The sequence below is a fragment of the Jaculus jaculus genome, chromosome 5, assembly GCF_020740685.1.
Source record: "Jaculus jaculus isolate mJacJac1 chromosome 5, mJacJac1.mat.Y.cur, whole genome shotgun sequence".
Classification (NCBI taxonomy): domain Eukaryota; kingdom Metazoa; phylum Chordata; class Mammalia; order Rodentia; family Dipodidae; genus Jaculus; species Jaculus jaculus.
The window spans coordinates 9,147,039-9,167,382 of record NC_059106.1 but is presented as its reverse complement, the minus strand read 5'-3'; the positions used below and the strand labels follow the sequence as shown (position 1 = coordinate 9,167,382).

The window sequence follows — 20,344 nt, the reverse complement described above, 5'->3', positions numbered from 1 at the left end:
GTCACTAAGCACCCTGGCTAGCTTTAAATTCAGAGGAGGACAGCAGTAAAACCTGTACAGTAAACAAAGGAAATGGTCATTGTTTTCTCTGACTATCAGCTTTCTCTTTGCTGTTTATAAATTCAAACTATATGTGTGTTTGTATATACAGACACACACTCACTCCCCAACCCCCCAAAATAGCCCAGGCTCTAGCCCAGGCTGACCTGGAATTCACTATGTAGTCTCAAGGTGGCCTCGAACTCACAGCAATCCTCCCACCTTTGTCTTGAGTGCTGGGATTAAAGGTGCGAGCCACCACGCCCAGCAAAATACTTTTTTTTAATGAAATGTTAGTGTCACCAGTAATATTGTGGGCCTGTCAAAGAATCCAAGATAAATATTGTTTCCATACTTTGAAGATCAGTAAAGATTCTGTTAGCCCAAAAATGTCTCTAGCAGAAAGCACAATGCCAGCCAGGAGTGGTGGTACACGCCTTTAATCCCAGGACTTGGGAGGCAGAGGTAGGAGGATTGCCATGAGTTTGAGGCCACCCTGATACTACATAGTGAATTCCAGGTCAGCCTGAGCTTGAGTGAGACCCTACCTTGAAAGCTCCCTCCCCCCCAAAAAAGAAAGCACAATGCCCCCAGCTCCAGAGAAAGTACAGGCGGAAATTGACTGCAACCACCCAGCCTTTGCAACAGCATGCATTGGCCATCTTTCATTTTTCGTTCTTTCTCTTCTCTCCACCCCTCTTGCATTTCTGAGTTAGAGTTTCCTAAAACCCAAGCCCCCTAAGTGCCAGGATGACAGAAGTGTATCACCACATCTGGCTGTAACCATTTTCCCTAAGCTATCTTTAAAACTACTAAACCACACACTTGAGTTTCTCTCTCTCTCTTTTCTGAAATGAGTTCAAAAAATGTTTTTTACCCTGGGCATGAAATATTTAGTAAAAGTACTTACCTGCTTGCTTCTAGTGAAGATGTTTCCTTAGAACTTTGAGAGTTTAAGATTTTTTCAATTTTCTCAACTGAGCGAATAACTTGTATGAGCCTTAACACACACATCTATAAAAATGGAAGTTAAACCATAAAAGTTATCATAACATTGAATGCTAATTATTTTATTTCCTTATCCTCATCTTAAGTAAGGGAAAATCAAAAGTCAACATTCTACATTTTAAGTATTTCAACATAATACTGGATTTCCAAGAATGTGAATTCAATTTACCTTTGGGAATAAGTATATTTCAAGACTCTATCATAAGCTTATAAGGAACAAAACAAAACAAGGCACTTTATTGCCTTCTTATACGGTTCACACTCCTTTTTAATTTCCTCCTCAAATGAACCTTTCTTTTGGCATCACTATACTGGGAACTAAACATAGGGCCTCAAACATGTTAAGTAAGAGCTCTACACTGAGCTATATCCTCAGCCTCTCTTCATATTTTACTTTGAGGGGCTGGAGAGATGGCCTGGCCATTATGGCACTTGTCTGCAAAGCCTAAGGACCCAGATTCAATTCCCCAGTACATATGTAAGCCAGATGTACAAGATGGTACATGCATCTGGAGTTCATTTGCAGTGGCTGGAGGCCCTGGTGCACCCATTCACTCTCTCTCAAAAAAAATATTTAAAGTTTACTCTGAGAGCAGATCTCACTAAATTGTCCAGGCAGGCCTTGAACTTGTAATCTTCCTGCCTCAACTTCCCAAGGATCACAGGCTGTGCCATCACACTTGGTTTATACTTATTTTCTGCAGATGAATTTTCATATTGAGTTTTTATGTATTTATTACAGAGATAGCGGCTAGGATATGAATATGGGCATGTCAGGGCCTCTTGCCACAGCAAATGGACTCCAGATGCATATGCCACTTTGTGTATATGGCTTTACATTGGGTACTGGAGAACAGAACCCAGGCCACCAGGCTTTGCAAGCAAGCTAAACCATTTCCTCAGCCCACATTTTCCTATTTTTCTTTTTTTGGTTGTTTTAATCTGGAAGCTACATTTTACCCTTTATAGTATTAAATTTGATTATAAATGTTCCTACCTTTAAAAAACACATATATTTTGTTTACTTATTAAACGGACAGAGAGAAAGAAGCAGAGAGAGAGAGAAAAAAAAAAAAGGGCATACCAGGGACTCTAGCTACTGCAAATGAACTCCAGACGCATATGCCACCTTGTGCATCTGGCTCATGTGGGTATCGCGGAATCAAACCTGGGTACTTAGGCTTCATAGGCAATTAACTTAACCACTAAGCCATCTCTCTAGCCCCTGTTCCTGCTTTTTAAAGACTTTAAAATTTTATTATTTTTTTTTTTAACTTATTTGAGAGAGAGAAAGGCAGGTAGAGAAAGAAAGGGCCTTTAGCTGCTGCCGCTGAACTCCAGATGCATGCACCGACTTGTACATATGGCTTACGTGGGTCCTGGGGAATTGATCCTGGGTCCTCTGGTTTTGTAGACAACCACCTTAACTGCTAAGCCATCTCTCCAGCCCCACATTTTCCTATTTTAACTTTAGTTCCCAATATTAGTAGTCTCCTCTCTAATTTCATGAGCACAATATACCTATATACCCAAGTGTCCATTCATTAAAAACACTCATTACCCAAGGCAAATACTATCAGAGTCTGGGAAACATTGTAACAAGAGATACACAGTTACTTGTTAAGAGTCACAAACATCTATTATGAAGCAAACTATTATTCTAGGAACTGGGAACACAACTCAACAGAAGATCCAAGATTCCCTATTCTCATGAGAATTGTGATCTTTTCTAGAAACATATTATGTGACTCTGGGGAAAAGCTAAGAAGGGGTCTAAAAGAGAATAATCAGAACCTCTCTCAAACATGTTTCTCTTGAGATTTTTTTAAAAAATTTCATTTACTTGTTTATTTGAGAGAAAAGAGTGAGAAAGAGGCAGAGAGAGAGAGAGCATGGGCACACCAGACACCTGGCCACTGCCAATGAACTGCAGATGTATGCGCCACCTTGTGCATCTGGCTTTATGTGGGTCCTGGACAAATGAACTGCAGTCATTGGGTTTTGCAGGCAAGCGCCTTAACTGATGAGCCATCTCTCCAGCCCTCCAGTGAGAGTTTGAAAACATAAGCTAAGGCATCAATTTAGAAAACAGTGAGGAGAGCAGGCTAGAGTGAGTCTTGTATTCCAATTCCTATTCTGCCACTGTTATTATGTCCATAAAAATGATAGAACACACACACAGGACTGCAGCATAGGAAAGGCACTGTGTGCAGGCGTCTGTGGGGGGGCAAAGGTAACCATACACATGCAGAGTGAAAGGACTCGACCCCCCCAATCCTTCATCCACCTCTCAAACGAGCCAGGTGCGGCCCTGCTGAGTAACCAGCTTGCGACCTGAGCTTCAGAGCACTTCCCTCTGGCACTCGTGGGCTTCCTTTGTCAAAACGAGGACTTCTAACCTAGACCACTCCGGCTGCCTCCTTGTTTTGCCAGGTCACAGAACTGAAGGAGAATGTAAGACAACCAGGAGAGGCATTTAGACACTGAGTTCCAGCACGTGGAGGCGAGGAAGCGTGAACACCACGGCTTCAAGGCCAGCCTGGGCTACAGAGTGAGTTCCAGGTCAGCCTGAGAAGGAATGAGACCCTGCTTCAAAAAAATTAAAAAGGCACACGCCTTTAATCCTAGCACTTGGGAGGCAGAGGTAGGAGGATCGCCATGGGTTCGAGGCCATCCTGAGACTACATAGTGAATTCCAGGTCAGCCTGGGCCAGAGTGTGTCCTTACCTTAAAAAAAAAAAAAAAAATTAAAAGCTATAAAAATTAATGCTATTATGAATAAATAAAGCTTAAGAAGAATATGCAATTTTCTTTGCCTTTTGAAAAATTACCCCCCCCCCATCCATAGAAGAGGTATGAGAAGACCTGGGTGCTGCCCTCTCTAGCTATACAGAGCTACTGCCACCACCACATCTTACACGTCACCCCTCTCACAGAGGACCTCAGGACAGTGGGTCAGACCATATGTCCGCAGTATTAAGAAAAGATGCTGAGTGAGCCATGTAGGGATGGGATACCACAGCATACCTTTTTCTTCCTAATGTCCTCTTGTTTAGACATTCGTTCATCTACTGCCCGAATTCCTTCACTGACAGATGACCTGAGACTCTTTAAAAGAATAAAGAAAATGTGCTGAAAAAATGTTGTATTAACATGGAGGTGGAAAAAGGACATGTGAGTCTGTGTACAGGGGCATCTGGGTAGAGATGTGGGATACAGGGTAGACCCTGAACATCTGTGGATGCTGAGGAGCAGAGGAGATTCTCAGAAGGCCAAAGAAAAGGGGACAGACACACCCATGGTCAGTGAGGCGCATCCCCGTGCCCCACAGGCTCCATTTTAGAGAAGAAATGAAGAGGGAGTTTGACTTAGGAGGGCTTCACCCAAAGGTCTTTGGAATTGGTCACGATCAGAATGCTTAGGGAAATCTAGGAAGTAAGAAGTCAGGAACAGATGTCAGAAGAAGGGAGAAAGCTAATGTTCAGAAGCGACTGAATTAGGCCAAGTATGAAGGCAGGAGCAGAGCGAACAGAAGAGCTAGACACAGGCAGCCAGAGCAGTCAGGAGAGCCTCTCATTTCCAGAGGGAGAGCTGAGGCACTGGGAGAGCCAGGCAGAGCCCGGAAATGTGGAACCCAGCACACCACCCCATGGAAAATGACTTCAAAGAGCCTCATCAAAGTTTAACAAGATGCCAGCACTCAATATCACTTGCAGGTTTCAGGACATAGCTCAAGACGTGGTGCCAGGTTACTTCTTTCTGATCATCCTCCTACGGACGCCCGGCACTGACATTGCTGATAGTCGCCATTTTCCCAACACTGCACAGGCAGTGAAGGTCCTCCTGTGTCATGTGCTCAGAGGTGACTATGTGCAGGCCTGGGGAAGGGGCTACTACACAGGTGACCCACACAGTCATCAGGGGCCGTGTCCAGAGTGTGCTCCTTAGAAAAAAGGGGCCTGGAAGTCAGAGGAACTGACAGACTGTGGAGTGGACTGTGGCCAGAGGACAGTGATGCTAAAGTCCCCTCAAATATGCACCCTGGAGGAATTCATCTCCACTGGCTTCTTTTCGCTGCACAGCATCTCAGGGAAAGGTTAAAACACCATGTGGACTGGGTATGATGTTACCTTGGTATCATTCTTCAGTTGCTCTAGGGATTAAATAGTTTTGTGGACTGGTCTAGGAATCTAACCATACTTAGGAAAATACTTGTAGAATTACAAATGCTTAAGACATAGGCTTTTTATAACCTCATGACTCCTTTCACTAACAGGCTAAATTTCAGCTCCACCCACCCACATTTTAAGGCCATCTATTCTAAGAATATGTCCCCTTCACATCAAACATGTTTTAGGTTTAAACACAAGCCAAAAATAGGAGAATCATTTGCAACATTTCTGAAGGGGAGGAGTACAACCACTAACCATGCAGAAAACAAACCACAAGCTAACAAGGGACAGGAACCCTAAGCAAACAAGCATATTGTGCTTTTGGAGACTGTTTAACATTATTTGGGGACTTACCAGAACCTCTTCTCGTAATTGTCCCAAAGGCACAGAAAGCTGGTTGAGGGCTCTGTCCATGCCAACCTAAAGGTAAAATCATGATGGCTCAAAATAATCACAATTAAGAGAGATAAAGCCAGGTGTGGTGGTTCCCACCTACAACCCTGGCACAGGAGGGTTGCTTTCAGTTCAAGGCCAACCAGACCTACCAGAGTTCAGCACAGCTTGGGCTATAGAGTGAGACCTTGCATCCCATTTTTGCCCTTCAGAAAAGAGACAGTAAACATGCTTAAGGATCAGGGCAGAACCAGACTTCCGCCATGGTCACTGCTAACAGGTTATGAGAACAACTGTGGACACACATGAAGGCCACAGAAACAAGGGCAGTGAGATTGAAGGAAGCCCCTTATGCACTGTTTGCCTTTGCATGATTTTCTTACTTTCTTTTGTAGTGCTGGGATGAACCCAGGGCAAATACTACTGAACCACAGCCTTACCCTATATGAGATTTTTAATGACTGAAAAAGTACATTTGAACGCTATCTGAAAATGATGATATTCAACTGGTTGACTGAAAGTCTAGTAAATATTATCTTGCCTAATATTGGAAATTTTGGAGAAAATCCAGTTAAACACAGTGGAAGTAGCGGTCCTGGACGCTGATCCAAGCACCGCAGGGCACTTCCCAAAAGCACATGGCTTGCTACTTCCATGCCGCTTACCGATTCCATAGGCATGCTCTTTTCGTACTCCTTTGGACAAGCATTTTTAATTTTACTATTATTATTATTATTTTGGTCTTTCAAAGTAGGGTCTCACTCTAGCTCAGGCTGACCTGGAATTCACTATGTAGTCTCAGGATGGCCTCAAACTCTCAGCGATCCTCCTACCTCTGCCTTTTTAAAAAAAATTTTTATTTATTTATTTGATAGCGACAGACAGAGAAAGAGGCAGACAGAGAGAAGTAGTGGGAATGGATGTGCCAGGGCCTCCAGCCACCGCAAACGAACTCCAGATGCATGCGCCCCCTTGTGCGTCTGGCTAAAGTGGGTCCTGGGGAAATGAGCCTCGAACTGGGATCCTTAGGCTTCACAGGCAAGCGCTTAACCACTAAGCCATCTCTCCAGCCCGACATTTTTTATTTTTAAAAGATATTAGTATGTGTATGTATGTAAGCCAGAGTCTCTTGCTGCTGCAAATGAATGCCAAGTGCCTGTGGGTGCTAGGGAACTGAATCTGGGTTGGCAGGCTTTGCAAGCAAGCATCTTTAGCCACTGAGCCATCTTTCCAGACCCATAAAACAGATTTAAAAGAAAACTAAATATGAACAAGACTAAAAAGAACTTTGGGAGTATTAAAACTCAAGCTACTTTTACAAGTAGCAGACACGCTCTTCACATTTCCTGAGAGCCAGCCTCCTGCAGGTCAGTGCTGGCCAATGCTCCTGGGCAGCATGTGCCCATGTCTCCAAGCCAATGAAGCAGCTCCCCAAGAGTGGCTGTGACCTGCCAGCAGCCCAAAAAGATGGCCTGTGGTGATCTCATTTAAGTGTTCCCCATAAACTTATGTGTTCTGAATGTGTGATCCTCAGCTGATGGCAATTTGGGAACTGGAGCCTCCTGGAGGTGATGTTGGGGCAGGCTTATGGGTGTAATAGCCAGCTTCCCTTTGCCAGTGTTTGCACACTCTCCTACTGCTGTTGTCCACCTGATGTTGGCCAGGTTGTGATGTTGACCTTCTGCTCATGCCATGTTTTTGCCTGCCATCATGGAGCATACCCTTGAGTCTGTAAGCCTTTTCTCCCACAAGCTACTTCTGGTTGGGTTCTGTCAGCAACAAGAAGGTGACTGCACCATGGCCACCCCCTGCTCCTGCCTTCACTTCACTATTTGCTGATACCTGACAGGCGTGCAAATGCACGCCTGGAACCCCAGCACTCTGGAGGCAGAGCCAGGACTACTACAAGTTTGAGGCCAGCCTAGGCTACATAGTGAGACCTTCAGCAAAGCCAAATTAGGACTTGAGAAATGGCTTAGCAGTTAAGGTGTTTGCCTGCAAAGTCAAAGGACTCAGGTTTGATTCCCCAGGACCAATGTAAGCCGGATGCACAAGGGGGCACATGCGCCTGGAGTTTGTTTGCAGTGGCTAGAGGCCCTGGCACACCCATTCTCTCTCTCTTTCTCTCCCTTCTTCTCTGTCAGGAAAAAAAAAGCCAAATTAAAAAAGAATGAATAAGCCACAACAGTCTTAGGAGAGCATGGACTAAAAGCAAAAACAGCAATCAAGTTCAGTTCTTCTGTGACTGACGCTAGTGACTGCTTGGAATTAGAAACTAAGGTTTCTGAAAGCACTGTACTTTCAGCAGCGAGTGTGGGAGAGAGCTTGTGCACAGAGCGCCCGCAGCAGGAATGCGGAGTGGGGCTCACCAGGTTTGTGGAGAGGTTGACGAAGTCTGCGTAGTCCTTGTTGATGAGCTCCACCATGGCCGTCTTAAGCAGCTTGTAGTACAGCTCCAGGTCGTCTCTCAGCTCTTCCAGCTGCACCCGCTTCCTGCAGTCAGACACGAAGTGGTCCACGTCGAAATCCTCCTGAGAAGCAGAAGAGCCAACGTTACTGCCACAGTGCCACAGGACGTTCAGACAAAGAGAAGGGCACTGCTGCTGAACGCACCTTCTGCTCTCACCCACCAGGGCAATGCATTCCAGCGACACGCCTGAGACCTCTGCCACAGACAGAGACCGCTTATAGCTACAAGGAATTTAGTTCCAAAATGACAAAATAATAAGCCAATGATGAAAATAAGACAGAAAAATAAAGAAAATAAGAATTTTAAAAACAAAACTTTCATGCTTTATAAAATAAGCACAATTAGTATTTTCACCATTTAATACTGTGTTGCACACGCTTCCAGACTTTTCTATACATATGCATAAACACACACACACACAGAATGCTAACATTTCTCCCTAGATAATGACACACCTCTTGCATGTGCTTTATGACTCATGGGTTTGCACTAACATGTACACAACAAAGGTATCCACAGAACAGACACAAAGCCAGCTTAAGCCCTTTTTTATGCTGGTCTCACACGTGGGTCACACCACCAGCTTCCTTTTGGCATTCAGAAGCTTCTGGTAGCCTGACCCACTTAAGCTAACAGGTTACTACTATAAATTTCACCTGGGACTTGTCTCTTACTAGCTGATCTGCTTGGTCACCAACAATCTGATGTGACAGTCCCCAGGCTTGTTAAAACTATCAGAACACAGTCATCATTTCATTAAATAACTATATAAACCATAAAAATATGACTGAGGAGATTATTTTAGGAAAAGGCAGAGGCCCCAATACAGGAAAAGACTTGATACAGACAACTTGCTAAGGCAATTTTCACAATATTAGATTTGGGTGAAATAAGCCCAGGAGGTTCAGGAGGGTCACAAAACCAAAGGTTCCTGCAGATTTTTCAGAAATGCCCTCAGGTTCTCATTCCACTGACAGAAACAAACTGGATACCTGAGACCACACAGAATCGGAACCAGCAGATTCTTAGTACTGGAATTGCAGGTGTGAGTCACCATGCTCGGCAGAGCTCAGGAGGAAGGGAAGCCCCCAGAGCAGGAGAGAGAACTGCACAAATGACTGCAGGATGAAGGAGGTGTGCTTCTCTGCAACGTGATGTCACATGATGAAGCAGAACAGATGTGGCAGCAATATACCCCAGTACCATTATGACTCAACTCTGTCAGCAAAACAACTTTTTTCTACACCACTGCATTGACACCTTACATCCTAATGTGACTGATCACTGGGTGTCAGTTCTCTTCAAGAGTGTCAATGGTCTCTTGCCACCAGTCAACTTCAACACAATTGATGCAGCCATATAATATTCTACTTAAAAGTTGATGGGGGGGCTGGAGAGATGGCTTAGCAGTTAAGCGCTTGCCTGTGAAGCCTAAGGACCCCGGTTCGAGGCTCGGTTCCCCAGGTCCCACGTTAGCCAGATGCACAAGGGGGCGCACGCGTCTGGAGTTCGTTTGCAGAGGCTGGAAGCCCTGGCGCGCCCATTCTCTCTCTCTCCCTCTCTCTGTCTTTCTCTCTGTGTCTATCGCTCTCAAATAAATAAATTTAAAAAAAAAAATAAAAAAAAAAAAAGTTGATGGGGGCTGAAGATACGGCTCAGCGGTCAAGGCACTCGCCTTCAAAGCCTAACAACTTGGGTTTGTCCCCAGGTCCCTTGTGAAACCAGGTGCAGAGTGGCACACGCGTCTAGAGTTCATCTGCAGTGGCTGGAGGGCCTGGTGCACCCATACTCTCTCTCTTTGCAAATAAACAAAAAAAAGGTGACTGGGACTCTACACTGAACAAACGGGGCACAAGCCCCTCACATGTCACATTCATTTCAACTCGCAGCTCCACACTATATACCTTTCCAGTCTCTTTCTTAAAAGACTTTTTTTTTGTTTGTTTTTTCAAGGTAGGGTCTCACTCTAGCCCAGGCTGACCTGGAATTCACTATGTAGTCTCAGGGTGGCCTCGAACTCACAGAGATCCTCCTACCTCAGCTTCCCAAGTGCTGGGATTAAATGCGTGTGCTACCACGCCCGGCCCTAAAGACATTTTTGGTATTTATTATTTACTTATTCGCACATGTGCACATGCACCAGGGTCTCTTGCCACTGTACATGAATGCCCATCTGGCTTTCTGTGGGTGGCTGGGGAGCTGAACTTGGGCTTGCAGGCTTTGTAAGCAAGAGCCTTTAAGTGCTGAGCCATCTCCCCAGCCTCCCTACCCCTTTTCTGGTCTTGTTTGACACTGAGGTTCCTCCACACTGCAGCCACTATGGACTAAGTGCAGTTTCTGGACCCATACATTCTTCCTCTCACTATGCTCCAGAGCCAAACCACACCTTATTGCTATTGTCCTTGTGTGTCTAGATTTGTGGCTCGTGCACAGTAAGTGGTAAAACAATGGCTACTACAGTACTAAGCAGGCTGCCATGATCGTGACAAGCAAGTGACAGTCTGTAGTCAAATGAACAATTTCAAGTGATCTCAATTCTCCTAATGCATAACCTAACCTCCTCACACGCAAAATTCCCTTCCTATTTCAAAATGTGTTAAGTGAGCTGGGCGTGGTGGCGCACACCTTTAATCCCAGCACTCAGGAGGCAGATGTAGGAGGATCGCCATGAGCTGGAGGCCACCGTAAGACTACACAGTGAACTCCAGGTCAGCCTGAGCTAGAGTTGAACCCTGCCTCAAAGAACAACAAAAATGTATTAAGTGAGACACAGATGTATAAATATAACCCAGAAAACAAGCACTCTATCCACCCTTTCTGCCACTCCTTTTTTTAATGGGAACACCAGCAGCAAATGACTTTTAACTTCCTGTTCCACCTACAAGAACCAACATTTTACACAGATCAGCTGTTCTCTGTAGTTTCCTCTGCACATGAACTGGGTCACATTTATTTGCACTACATACAAACTGCTTGGCATATTCAGGGGCTTAAGAGCCATGAAAAAAAAAACCAGATGTAGTAGCTCATGCTTGTAATTCAGCACTCATGAGGCTGAAGAGGAGCATAGTGAATTCAAGGTCAGCTTGGGCTAGAGCGAGTCCTAGCTCGAAATAATTTGTTTTTGTTTTTGTTTTTGGAGGTAGAGTCTCACTCTAGCTCAGGCTGACCTGAAATTCACTCTGTAGTTTCAGGGTGGCCTTGAACTCTCAGTGATCCTCCTACCTCTGCCTCCCGAGTGCCGGGATTTCGAAAGAAAAAAAATTTTTTAAAAAGGAGCCATGAATAAGCATCCCCTCAGTTTGCTGTATGCTGTTTGACTAGCTGCCCTTTGATTTCTACTTCCTGATGCAGCATTTACCAAAGACATCTGTCAGAGTGAAAAGAGGGTGGAGCTAGTGAGGCAGAAAGGCTACAGGCACTGAGCCTGCAGGAAGCCTAGGAGGTGGACACATTATTTTCTGCACTCTTAAGCTTCTGAAAGTCAGAAAAGGTCTTAACATCTAGGCATGCCCTTTCTTTCTCCAGCACCTCTGGTTCTTTCTATCCTCGTTTCAATGTTGGTGAGTTGATTCTGTATACTTTAAGCATGTCATTCAGATTACACTTACTATAGTGGTTTAGCAGGAATGACACTATATAAGATGTATGTATCCCTGGTTCCAGATGAGCCCCATATATGTAAAATATTAAATATATTTAATAATAAACATACTAAAATATAAAATTAAAGAAGACATAGATGTAAGTAGCTTTTCTTTTTTTTTGTACTTTTCAAGGTAGGGTCTCAATCTAGCCCAGGCTGATCTGGAATTCATTAGTCTCAGGGTGGCCTTGAACACACAGTGATCCTCCTACCTCTGCCTCCCAAGTGTTGGGATTAAAGGCATGTGCCACCACTTCCAGCCCGCTTTTCTTTTTTTAACCAGAGCTTTGGTCATGTGATCTGAATACTGACGTCAAAAGAGAGAGGCCTGGGCTGGAGAGATGGCTTACTGGTTAAGATGCTTGCCTACAAAGCCCAAGTACCTAGGTTCAATGCCCCAGCACCCACATAAGCCAGATGTACAAGGTGGCACATGCATGTGAAGTTCATTTGCAGTGGCTAGAGCACAACCATTCTCTCTCTGCTTGCAAATAAATTAATTAAAATAAACCAAAAGAAAAAAACCCAAATGGAGCTGGAGGATGGCTTAGCAGTTAAGGCATTTGCCTGCAAAGCCAAAGGACCCAGGTTCGGTTCCCAAGAACCCACAGAAGCCAGATGCACAAGGTGGTCATCTGCAGCAGCTGAAGACCCTGGCACACCTATTCTCTCTTTCTATATCTGCCCTCCCCAACAAATATGTAAACCTCAAGGCCACCCTGAGACTATAGTGAATTCCAGGTCAGCCTGGGCTACAGTGACATTCTACCTCAAAACACAAAACTTATATATATATACATATATGCATGGAGATATATATATATATATATATCCAATTGTAAGACTTGCACTTGGCTCAATATTTTAGGTACCTAAGGAGCCCAAACTTTTTAAAGTTCCAAACCCCCAAGCTACCTACAAAATGACCTCCAAAATTTCAATTTTTCTTAATATTTTTAGTATAAAAATACTTGAGTTGGGTGTGGTGCACGCTTTTGATCTCAGCACTTGGGGGAGGCACAGGTAGGAGGATTGCATGAGTTCAAGGCTACTCTGAGACTACATAATGAGTTCCAGAGCAACCTGGGCTGGAACGAGACGCTACTTCGCCTCCCACCCCCAATATACATTCATTTGATAAAGTATGGACACCCTCTGGTGCCTCCTGAATTGCAAACAAACTCCAGACAAACGTGCCACTTTCTGCGCCTGGCTTAACGTGGGTACCGGGACCTCGAACCTGGGCTGTCAGGCTTCTGCAAGTCCTCTGAACCATCTCTCCAGCCTCCACATCATCAGTTTTAAGAAATTAAATAGCCCAGCGTGTTGGTTCCCACCTGTACTTTCAGTACTTAGGATGACAGAAGGCTCGCGACTTTGAGAGTTTCAAAACAGAATTTGGACGTGAAGTTTGAAACTGAACATGAACACACTTTTTTTTTTTTTAAGGATGGTTCAGTGACAACTTGGAGGGAGTCACCGAACAGGCCAAGGCCGGCCCGGCGCTGGCAGGAAGTGTGGGCGTCTCCAAGGCTGTGCATGGATGAAGAAGTACTTCGCAGAGCGAGAAGCTGCTCGCCTGTGGCTTCGCCCCTTGCAAGTGCAGGAGGAGGTCGGCTTTCAGATGCACGGGCTCGGCTAAGCGGACCGCCGCGGTGGCCGGCTTGCGGGCCCCAGCCGCCCGCAGGTCAGGCCGGACGTGAGCCCGGGCGACGCTCGGCCCGCGCGGCATCCCGGCGCCCGCCACCGGCCGGCCCCGCACCCTCCTCCCCGCGCGCACCTTCATGAACTCGTCCTTGTCGAAGCACAGCGTGTCGGGCCCCGTGGGCAGGTTCATCCTGCGTCTCTCCATCCCGCCGCCCCTCGGCGCCGCCAACACTCGCCCAGGCGGGACGGCGGGAGCCGGGCGGCACGGCTGGGGACGCGGCGGCCCGGCCCCTCCACCGCGCCGGGCTACGCTTCCGCCAGCATGGCGGCGCAGCGCGGCGACCAATAGGAGAGCGCCGCGGGCGGCTGCGCACCTTCCGCGTCGAGAGCGGCGTGGGCTGGGGTGAGACCCGGAGCGAAGCTAAGCTGTACTGCCCCCAGCGGCTGGGAGGCGTCACTGCAGCCCTCGCGTTCGTGCTCTGGTGGCCAGCAACAGAAATAGGCAAGGAACCACCCTGCCTGCTTCTGTTCTGCTGGGAGAGGCCCTGAGGGGCCTCCTCCAAGGAGAAAAAGTCAGTTTCTTTAAAGATCACCCTGAAAGATAGGTCGGAGGAAGGCGATCCCTCTGTATTTCATGTTATCCCCAGTAGGAAGCCTCCACGCTAGTCTAATGGTGTAACATGTAGAGACCGGTTAGCTAGCACTTCGTGAGCAGGCCGGCTTAGAGTCGCCTCCCCAACGTGTCTAGTGAAGTCATGGGTAGGAAAGAAGATGCAAAGTAAACGGCACCCTAAGTCCCTGATGTGTTTGCTTAGATGTGGGGATGAAAGCCTTGTTTTCTGGTCATTTTGTTGTTTTTCAGGCAGGGTCTCATTCTAGCCATGGCTGACCTGGAACTCACTCTGTGAGTCCAGGCTGGCCTTGAACTTACATACTTCAGCCTCCCAAATGCTGGGACGCTAAAGGTGTGTGCTGCCATCACTGGCTTCTTTGTTTAAAAAAAAAAATGTTTTTTAATTTGTTTTAAAACTTATTTTGAGGGAGAGAGAGAGACAGACAGACAGAATGGGCATGCCAGAGCCTTCAGCTGATTCCAATGAACTCCAGACGCGTGTGCCCCCTTGTGTGCATGTGTGGCATTGCCTGCTTGTGTCACTGTGTGGCTTCCTTGGGAACTGGAGATTCCAACAGGAGTACTTAGGCTTTGCAGGCTAGTGCCTTAACCACTAAGCCATCTCTCCAGCCCTTTGTTTACTTTTTAATATTTTGTTATTTTTTAAACAATATTTTATGCATTTATTTGAGAGAGAGAGAGAAAGGAGGCAGGCAAAGAGAAAGAAAGCATGTGTGCACACCAGGGCCTCCAGCCACTCCAAATGAACTCCAGATGCATGCACCATCTTGGGGTCCTTAGGCCTTGCAGGCAAACACCTTAACTGCTAAACCATCTTTCCAGCCCCTTGTTTACTTTGTAATATTTTGTTTATTCTTTTTGAATAAATCACCACGTGCTCACTGTGCTCCAGTCACCTCTGGGGACCCTCTCCTCCAAGGCACCACCACTGTGGGTGTCATTGGAATGTACGCTAGATCACAGCTCAAATGTCACCCCGTTCACCAATTCCTCATGTCCAAAGAAAAAAAGTATTGTCCTTGTCAACAAAAAGCACCATCATTGAACCTAACAAAAGTTAGCACAGTCTCAGCTGACCCTGAAAGGTGTGGTCTTTACAACGCAAGGCCATATTTTCCAAGTAGAAACTCTCAAATCTTGGCAACTGGCTTCTCTCACCAAGAGAAGGGCTCTGGTGCCAGGCAGAGAAACAAAGATGTCTGTGAACCCTGCCTGGTCCCTAGAAGCCCTGAACTAGACTTTGGATCCTGTCTTTCCTGTCCCAAGCCTTTCGCAAAGAAATGAGCCTAGAGGTCGAATGGTGCTCATCCTCTCTACCTGCCCTGCAGACAGTGAGGCCCGATCCTGCTCATCACCTGATGGCACAGAGCACAACAGGGTTTCCAGCAGCTTGTGGCTTGAAGTCTGACCACTTTCCTGCTGCCTTCCTCCTGTAGACGGTACCTCCACCTTCCACAGGTGCCTTATGACCTGACTCACCACTTCCATGTTTCTGACCAAATGATTGCTGTTGCACTCAGGTTCACATGGCTGGCAGAAATCACCTGACCAAGAGCAGCTTTTGGGGAAAAAGGATTTATTTTGGCTTACAGACTTGAGGGGAGACTCCATGATGGCAGAGGAAAACAATGACATGAGCAGAGGGTGGACATCACCTCCTGGCCAACATCAGGTGGATGGTGGACAACAGCAACAGGAGAGTGTGCCAAACACTATCAAGGGGGAGCTGGCTATAACACCCATGAGCCTGCCCCCAACAATACAGTGCCTCCCTCAGCTGGGAACCTAGCATTCATAGCACCTAAGTTTATGCAGGACATCTGGATCAAACCACCACATTCTGCCCCTGGCCACCATAAACTGATATCTATACATGATATCAAATGCAATGCATTCCATCCAACTTTTTTAAAGTCCCCATAGTTTTTATCAATCATAATGATGTTCAAACATTCCCATAATCCAATGTCTTTCTTTCTTTCTTTTTTTTCAGGTAGGGTTTCACTCTAGCTCAGGCTAACCTAGAATTTACTATATAATCTCAGGGTGGCCTCGAACTCATGGCGATCCTCCTATCTCTGCCTTCTGAGTGTTGGGATTAAAAGTGTGAACCACCATGTCCAGCTCCAATGTCTTTTAACTGAGCCATAATACCAAAAAATCCCCTCAAAATACCCATAATGGCACAGAATAAACACTCACATTGCAAAAGATGGGCATAGCAAAGAAATATTCAACCAATACAAGATTTAAAACAACCAGGGCAAACATCACACTCTGTAGTTTCAAGTCCAACAACTCTAGTCAGTGACAAATCTCCCAGTACGATAATTCTAACCAGCAACAAGTCTCTGGGGTTCCAATTCCGCCCTTCCAGCTAGGCTACTCACAGTCTTGGAAAACTTCATCGGGGCCAGCTGCTCTGCTTGGCAGCCATCTCCTGGTCTGGGCATCACCAGTGGGTTTCCACTGTAACCCACAGTCCATCCTTACAGCTCCATCAGGTGTCCACACAGGCATCCAGCAAACCTGCTTCATGCTGCCCATGGCCATTTTTAAAACACAAGACCAAGTTGCAAACTCAATGACCCTCTCTTTCCAGCATTTCTTATGCTCCACAATATCAGATAGGGTGCCAATTTGTTAATCTAGGGGATTACAAGAAGTGAGAACTCAGTCCCCTTCAAAAGAGTCTACATTCTTCCTGTTGCCCCAGTGCAGGTCAGCTGACCCAATCTCAATGGTTGTAATCTCTCAATTGCAGCTGAACAGGCAGCAGTTTCAGCCTAAACATTTCCTTTTGTGCCGTATCCCTCTGCTCACATCAGTCTGTTTCTATGCAATGCAACCCTGAACAAGTTCTCAGGACACGAACATAACAGCAAGCCTCTCACACAAACTGCTTCTAGCCCAGTCCAAGCAAAGCTCTTTCTCACCCTCATCAGCCAAATCTCACAGTCCATAGTTCTTACTGCATTCATGTCTTTCAACTCTCACCAGAATAGTCCATCAATCTGTACTTACAGCACTGAAAGGCATCTCTTGGGCCAAGGTTTCAAATCCTTCCACAATTCTCTTAAAAATAAATTCCAAAAGGCTAAAGCCACACAGTCAGGTGTCTAGCAGCAATTGACCTCACTCCTGGTACCAACATTACTGTTGCAGTCAGGTTTGCATCTTTTGGGGGAAGAGAGGTTTATTTTGGCTTACAGACTTAAGGGGAAGCTTCATGATGGCTGGGAAAATGATGGCATGAGCAGAGGGTGGACATCACTCCCTGGCTAACTTAAGGTGGACAATAGCAACAGGAGAGTGTGCCAAACACTGGCAATGTGACCAGCTGCCTTACATTCCTGTCACCATGCCTTCCCCACCATGATGGACCTTGTCCTCAAACTATACACCAAATAAACCCACCTTCCTTAAGCTGCTTCTTGTCAGTTATCACAATAATGAGAAAAGTAGTTAATACAAGCATCATTTTTTTTCTTTTTGGTGTTTTGAGGTAGGGTTTCACTCTAGTCCAGGCTGACCTGGAATTCACTATGTAGTCTCAGGCTGGCCTTGAACTCACAACAATCCCCCTACCTCTGCCTCCTGAGTGCTAGGATTAAAGGCGTGTGCCACCACACCCAGTTTACAAGTACCATGTCTGATAAAGATACCTCCCTCACAGTACTGTGGGGAAGAGTAATTAGGACATGGACGTAAAGTGTGTGAGCGGTGCAGACTCAGTAAGTGGGTGGCTTGCCCTAGTTTCCTGTCCTTTCTCTGGCTCCTCCTCCTTCCTCTGGAGATTATGTTGACATATTTTTCTGTCTCTCAAGTTCCTCGCTCTCATCCCACATGGCCTTCCTTTCTGAGGAAGAATGGGCATGCCACTTTATTTCTAAGAAAGCAGTAAACCCTCTTTGACTTGGTATCTCTGGAAAATTCTTAGTTCCCTAATTCCAGTGGCATTGTGACAAGTTCCTTTTCTTTCTTCCCACTCTACCTTATTTATAGGTCTCCCATTTAAGGCAGGTTTGATACTGAATACTCAAAACCTGCAAAGAGAAATCATGCTCAGAAAATGTGTTGGGCATTTTGTCCAGCCATCACTCTGTTCTCACTCTGGACCTCACCTGAATGGCTTTATGAACACAGCCAGCATTTCCAATAGAAGCAGAAAGGCCGGACTACTGAGGTCCTGGGAGTTTTCACTTCTAGTTGGATCATGCATCTGCCCTGAAGACCGGATGTAGGTAGGTACGGTAGCCTCATTTCCTGAGAGTAAGGCAGGCAAGGCAGGGGTGAGGAGGATCAGGGACAATCAATCTCACTTCTTAGACTTGGAAAGCTCACACTATACCCTTTTCCAGTATGGGTTATTGAGCTCAGGGCCTCATGTATGCTAGACAAGTGCTCTACCTTTAAGATTTCCCAACCATCCTCCTTTTACACAGTTGTCTTATTTTGTTTTTTTGAGGTAGGGTTTCATGCTAGTCCTGGCTGAGCTGAAATTTACTATGTAGTCTCAGGGTGGTCTTGAACTCATGGTGATCCACCTACCTCTGCCTCCCAAGTGCTGGGATTAAAGGTGTGCACCACCATGCCCAGCTCACAGTTATCTTTTTAATTTTGATTTTGAGACAGGGTGGCCTCTTATATATATTCAAGATTTTATTAAAGTTTGTGTTGCAGTCAGGTTCATATTGCTGGCAGAAATCACTTGACCAAGAGCAGCTTTTTTTTGGGAAAAAAAGGTTTATTTTGGCTTACAGCTCAAGGGGAAGCTCCACGATGGCAGGGGAAAATGATGGCATGAGCAGAGGGTGGACATCACTCCATGGCCAACATAAGGTGGACAATAGCAACAGGGGAGTGTGCCAAACACTGGCATGGGGAAACTGGCTAAACTACCCATAAGCCCGCCCCCAACAACACACTGCCTCCAAGACGCATTAATTCCCAAATCTCCATCAGCTGGGAACCTAGCATTCAGAACACCTAAGTTTATGGGGGACACCTGAATCAAACCACCACATTTTACTCCGACCCCCATAAACTGATAACCATCCATAATGTCAAATGCAATGCATTTTGTCCCTTTAAAAGCCCCCATAGTTTTTATCAATCCTAATGATGTTCAAACATTCCCATAGTCCAAGGTCTTTTAACTGAGCCATACCAAAACATCTCCCAAAACCCATAATGGCAGAGAATAAACACTCATGCTGCAAAAGATGGCACTGGACATAGCAAAGAAATATTCAGCCAATACAAAATTTAAACAGGGCAAACATCAAACTCTGTAGCTTCAAGTCCAACAATTCTAGTCATCTCCCGGTATGATAATTCTAACCAGCAACAAGTCTCTGAGGCTCTAATTCTGCCCCTTCAGCTAGGCTACTCACTGTCCTGAAGAACATCTGGGGCCAGCAGCTCTCCCTGGCAGCCATCTCGTGGTCTTGGAATCTCCACTGGGTCTCCACTGCAATCCACGGTTCATCCTCATGGCCCCATGGGGTAGCCATGCAGGCATCCAGCAAACCTGCTACACACTGCCCATTTCCAAAACACAAGACTGAGTTGCAAACTCAATGACCCCCTCTTTCCTGCATTTCTTATGTTCCACAATATCAGGTAAGGTGCCAATTTGTTAATCCGGGGTGGGAGATAAAGCAAACTTTGAAGAGCAAGACACTCCTTGAGAACTCAGGCCCCTTCAAAAGAGTCTACATTCTTCCAGTTACCCCAGTGCAGATCAGCTGCCCCAATCTCAAAGGTTACACTCTCTCATATAATTCCCACTGAACAGGTAGAAGTTTCAGCCCAAAGAGTTCATTTCTGTGCCATATACCTCTGCTCATACTAGTAATATCTTTCTATGCAAATCAAACCTGCACAAATTTTCAAGACACAGGCATAACAGCAAGCCTCTCACACAAACTGCTTCTAGCCCAGTCCAGGCAAAGCTCTTTTTTTTTTTTTTCTTTTTTTGGTTTTACAAGGTATGGTCTCACACTATCCCTGGCTGACCTGCAATTCACTATGGAGTCTCAGGCTGGCCCCAAACTCACAGCAATCCTCTTACCTCTGTCTCTTCAGTGCTGGGATTAAAGGCGTGCACCACCACACCTGGCTGTTTTTCAGGCAAAGCTCTTTCTCACCTTCATAAGCCAAACCTCACAGTTGATAGTTCTTACTGCATTCAGGTCTTGCAACTCTGACCAGAATAATCCATCAAGCTGTACTTACAGCACTGCAAGACTTCTCTTAGGCAAAGGTTTCAAATCCTTTTGCATTCCTCTTGCAAATCAGCTCGAAAAGGCCAAAGCCACACAGTCAGGTGT

General features: G+C 45.8%; 1 protein-coding gene across 1 annotated transcript in view; it reads right to left on the bottom strand.

Moving 5' to 3' along the window:
- Positions 1-13,635, bottom strand: part of Cog2 (component of oligomeric golgi complex 2) — a 39,300-nt gene extending 25,665 nt beyond the window's left edge. Inside the window, exons 1-5 of the mRNA XM_004659625.2 lie at positions 13,509-13,635; positions 7,982-8,143; positions 5,574-5,639; positions 4,075-4,155; positions 950-1,053 (exon numbers count right to left, since the gene is read on the bottom strand). Coding sequence (XP_004659682.2) covers positions 950-1,053; positions 4,075-4,155; positions 5,574-5,639; positions 7,982-8,143; positions 13,509-13,580 — 485 coding nt within the window. The 5' untranslated portion in view covers positions 13,581-13,635. The remainder of the gene's footprint in view (positions 1-949; positions 1,054-4,074; positions 4,156-5,573; positions 5,640-7,981; positions 8,144-13,508) is intronic.
- Between the last annotated feature and the right edge of the window lie 6,709 nt (positions 13,636-20,344).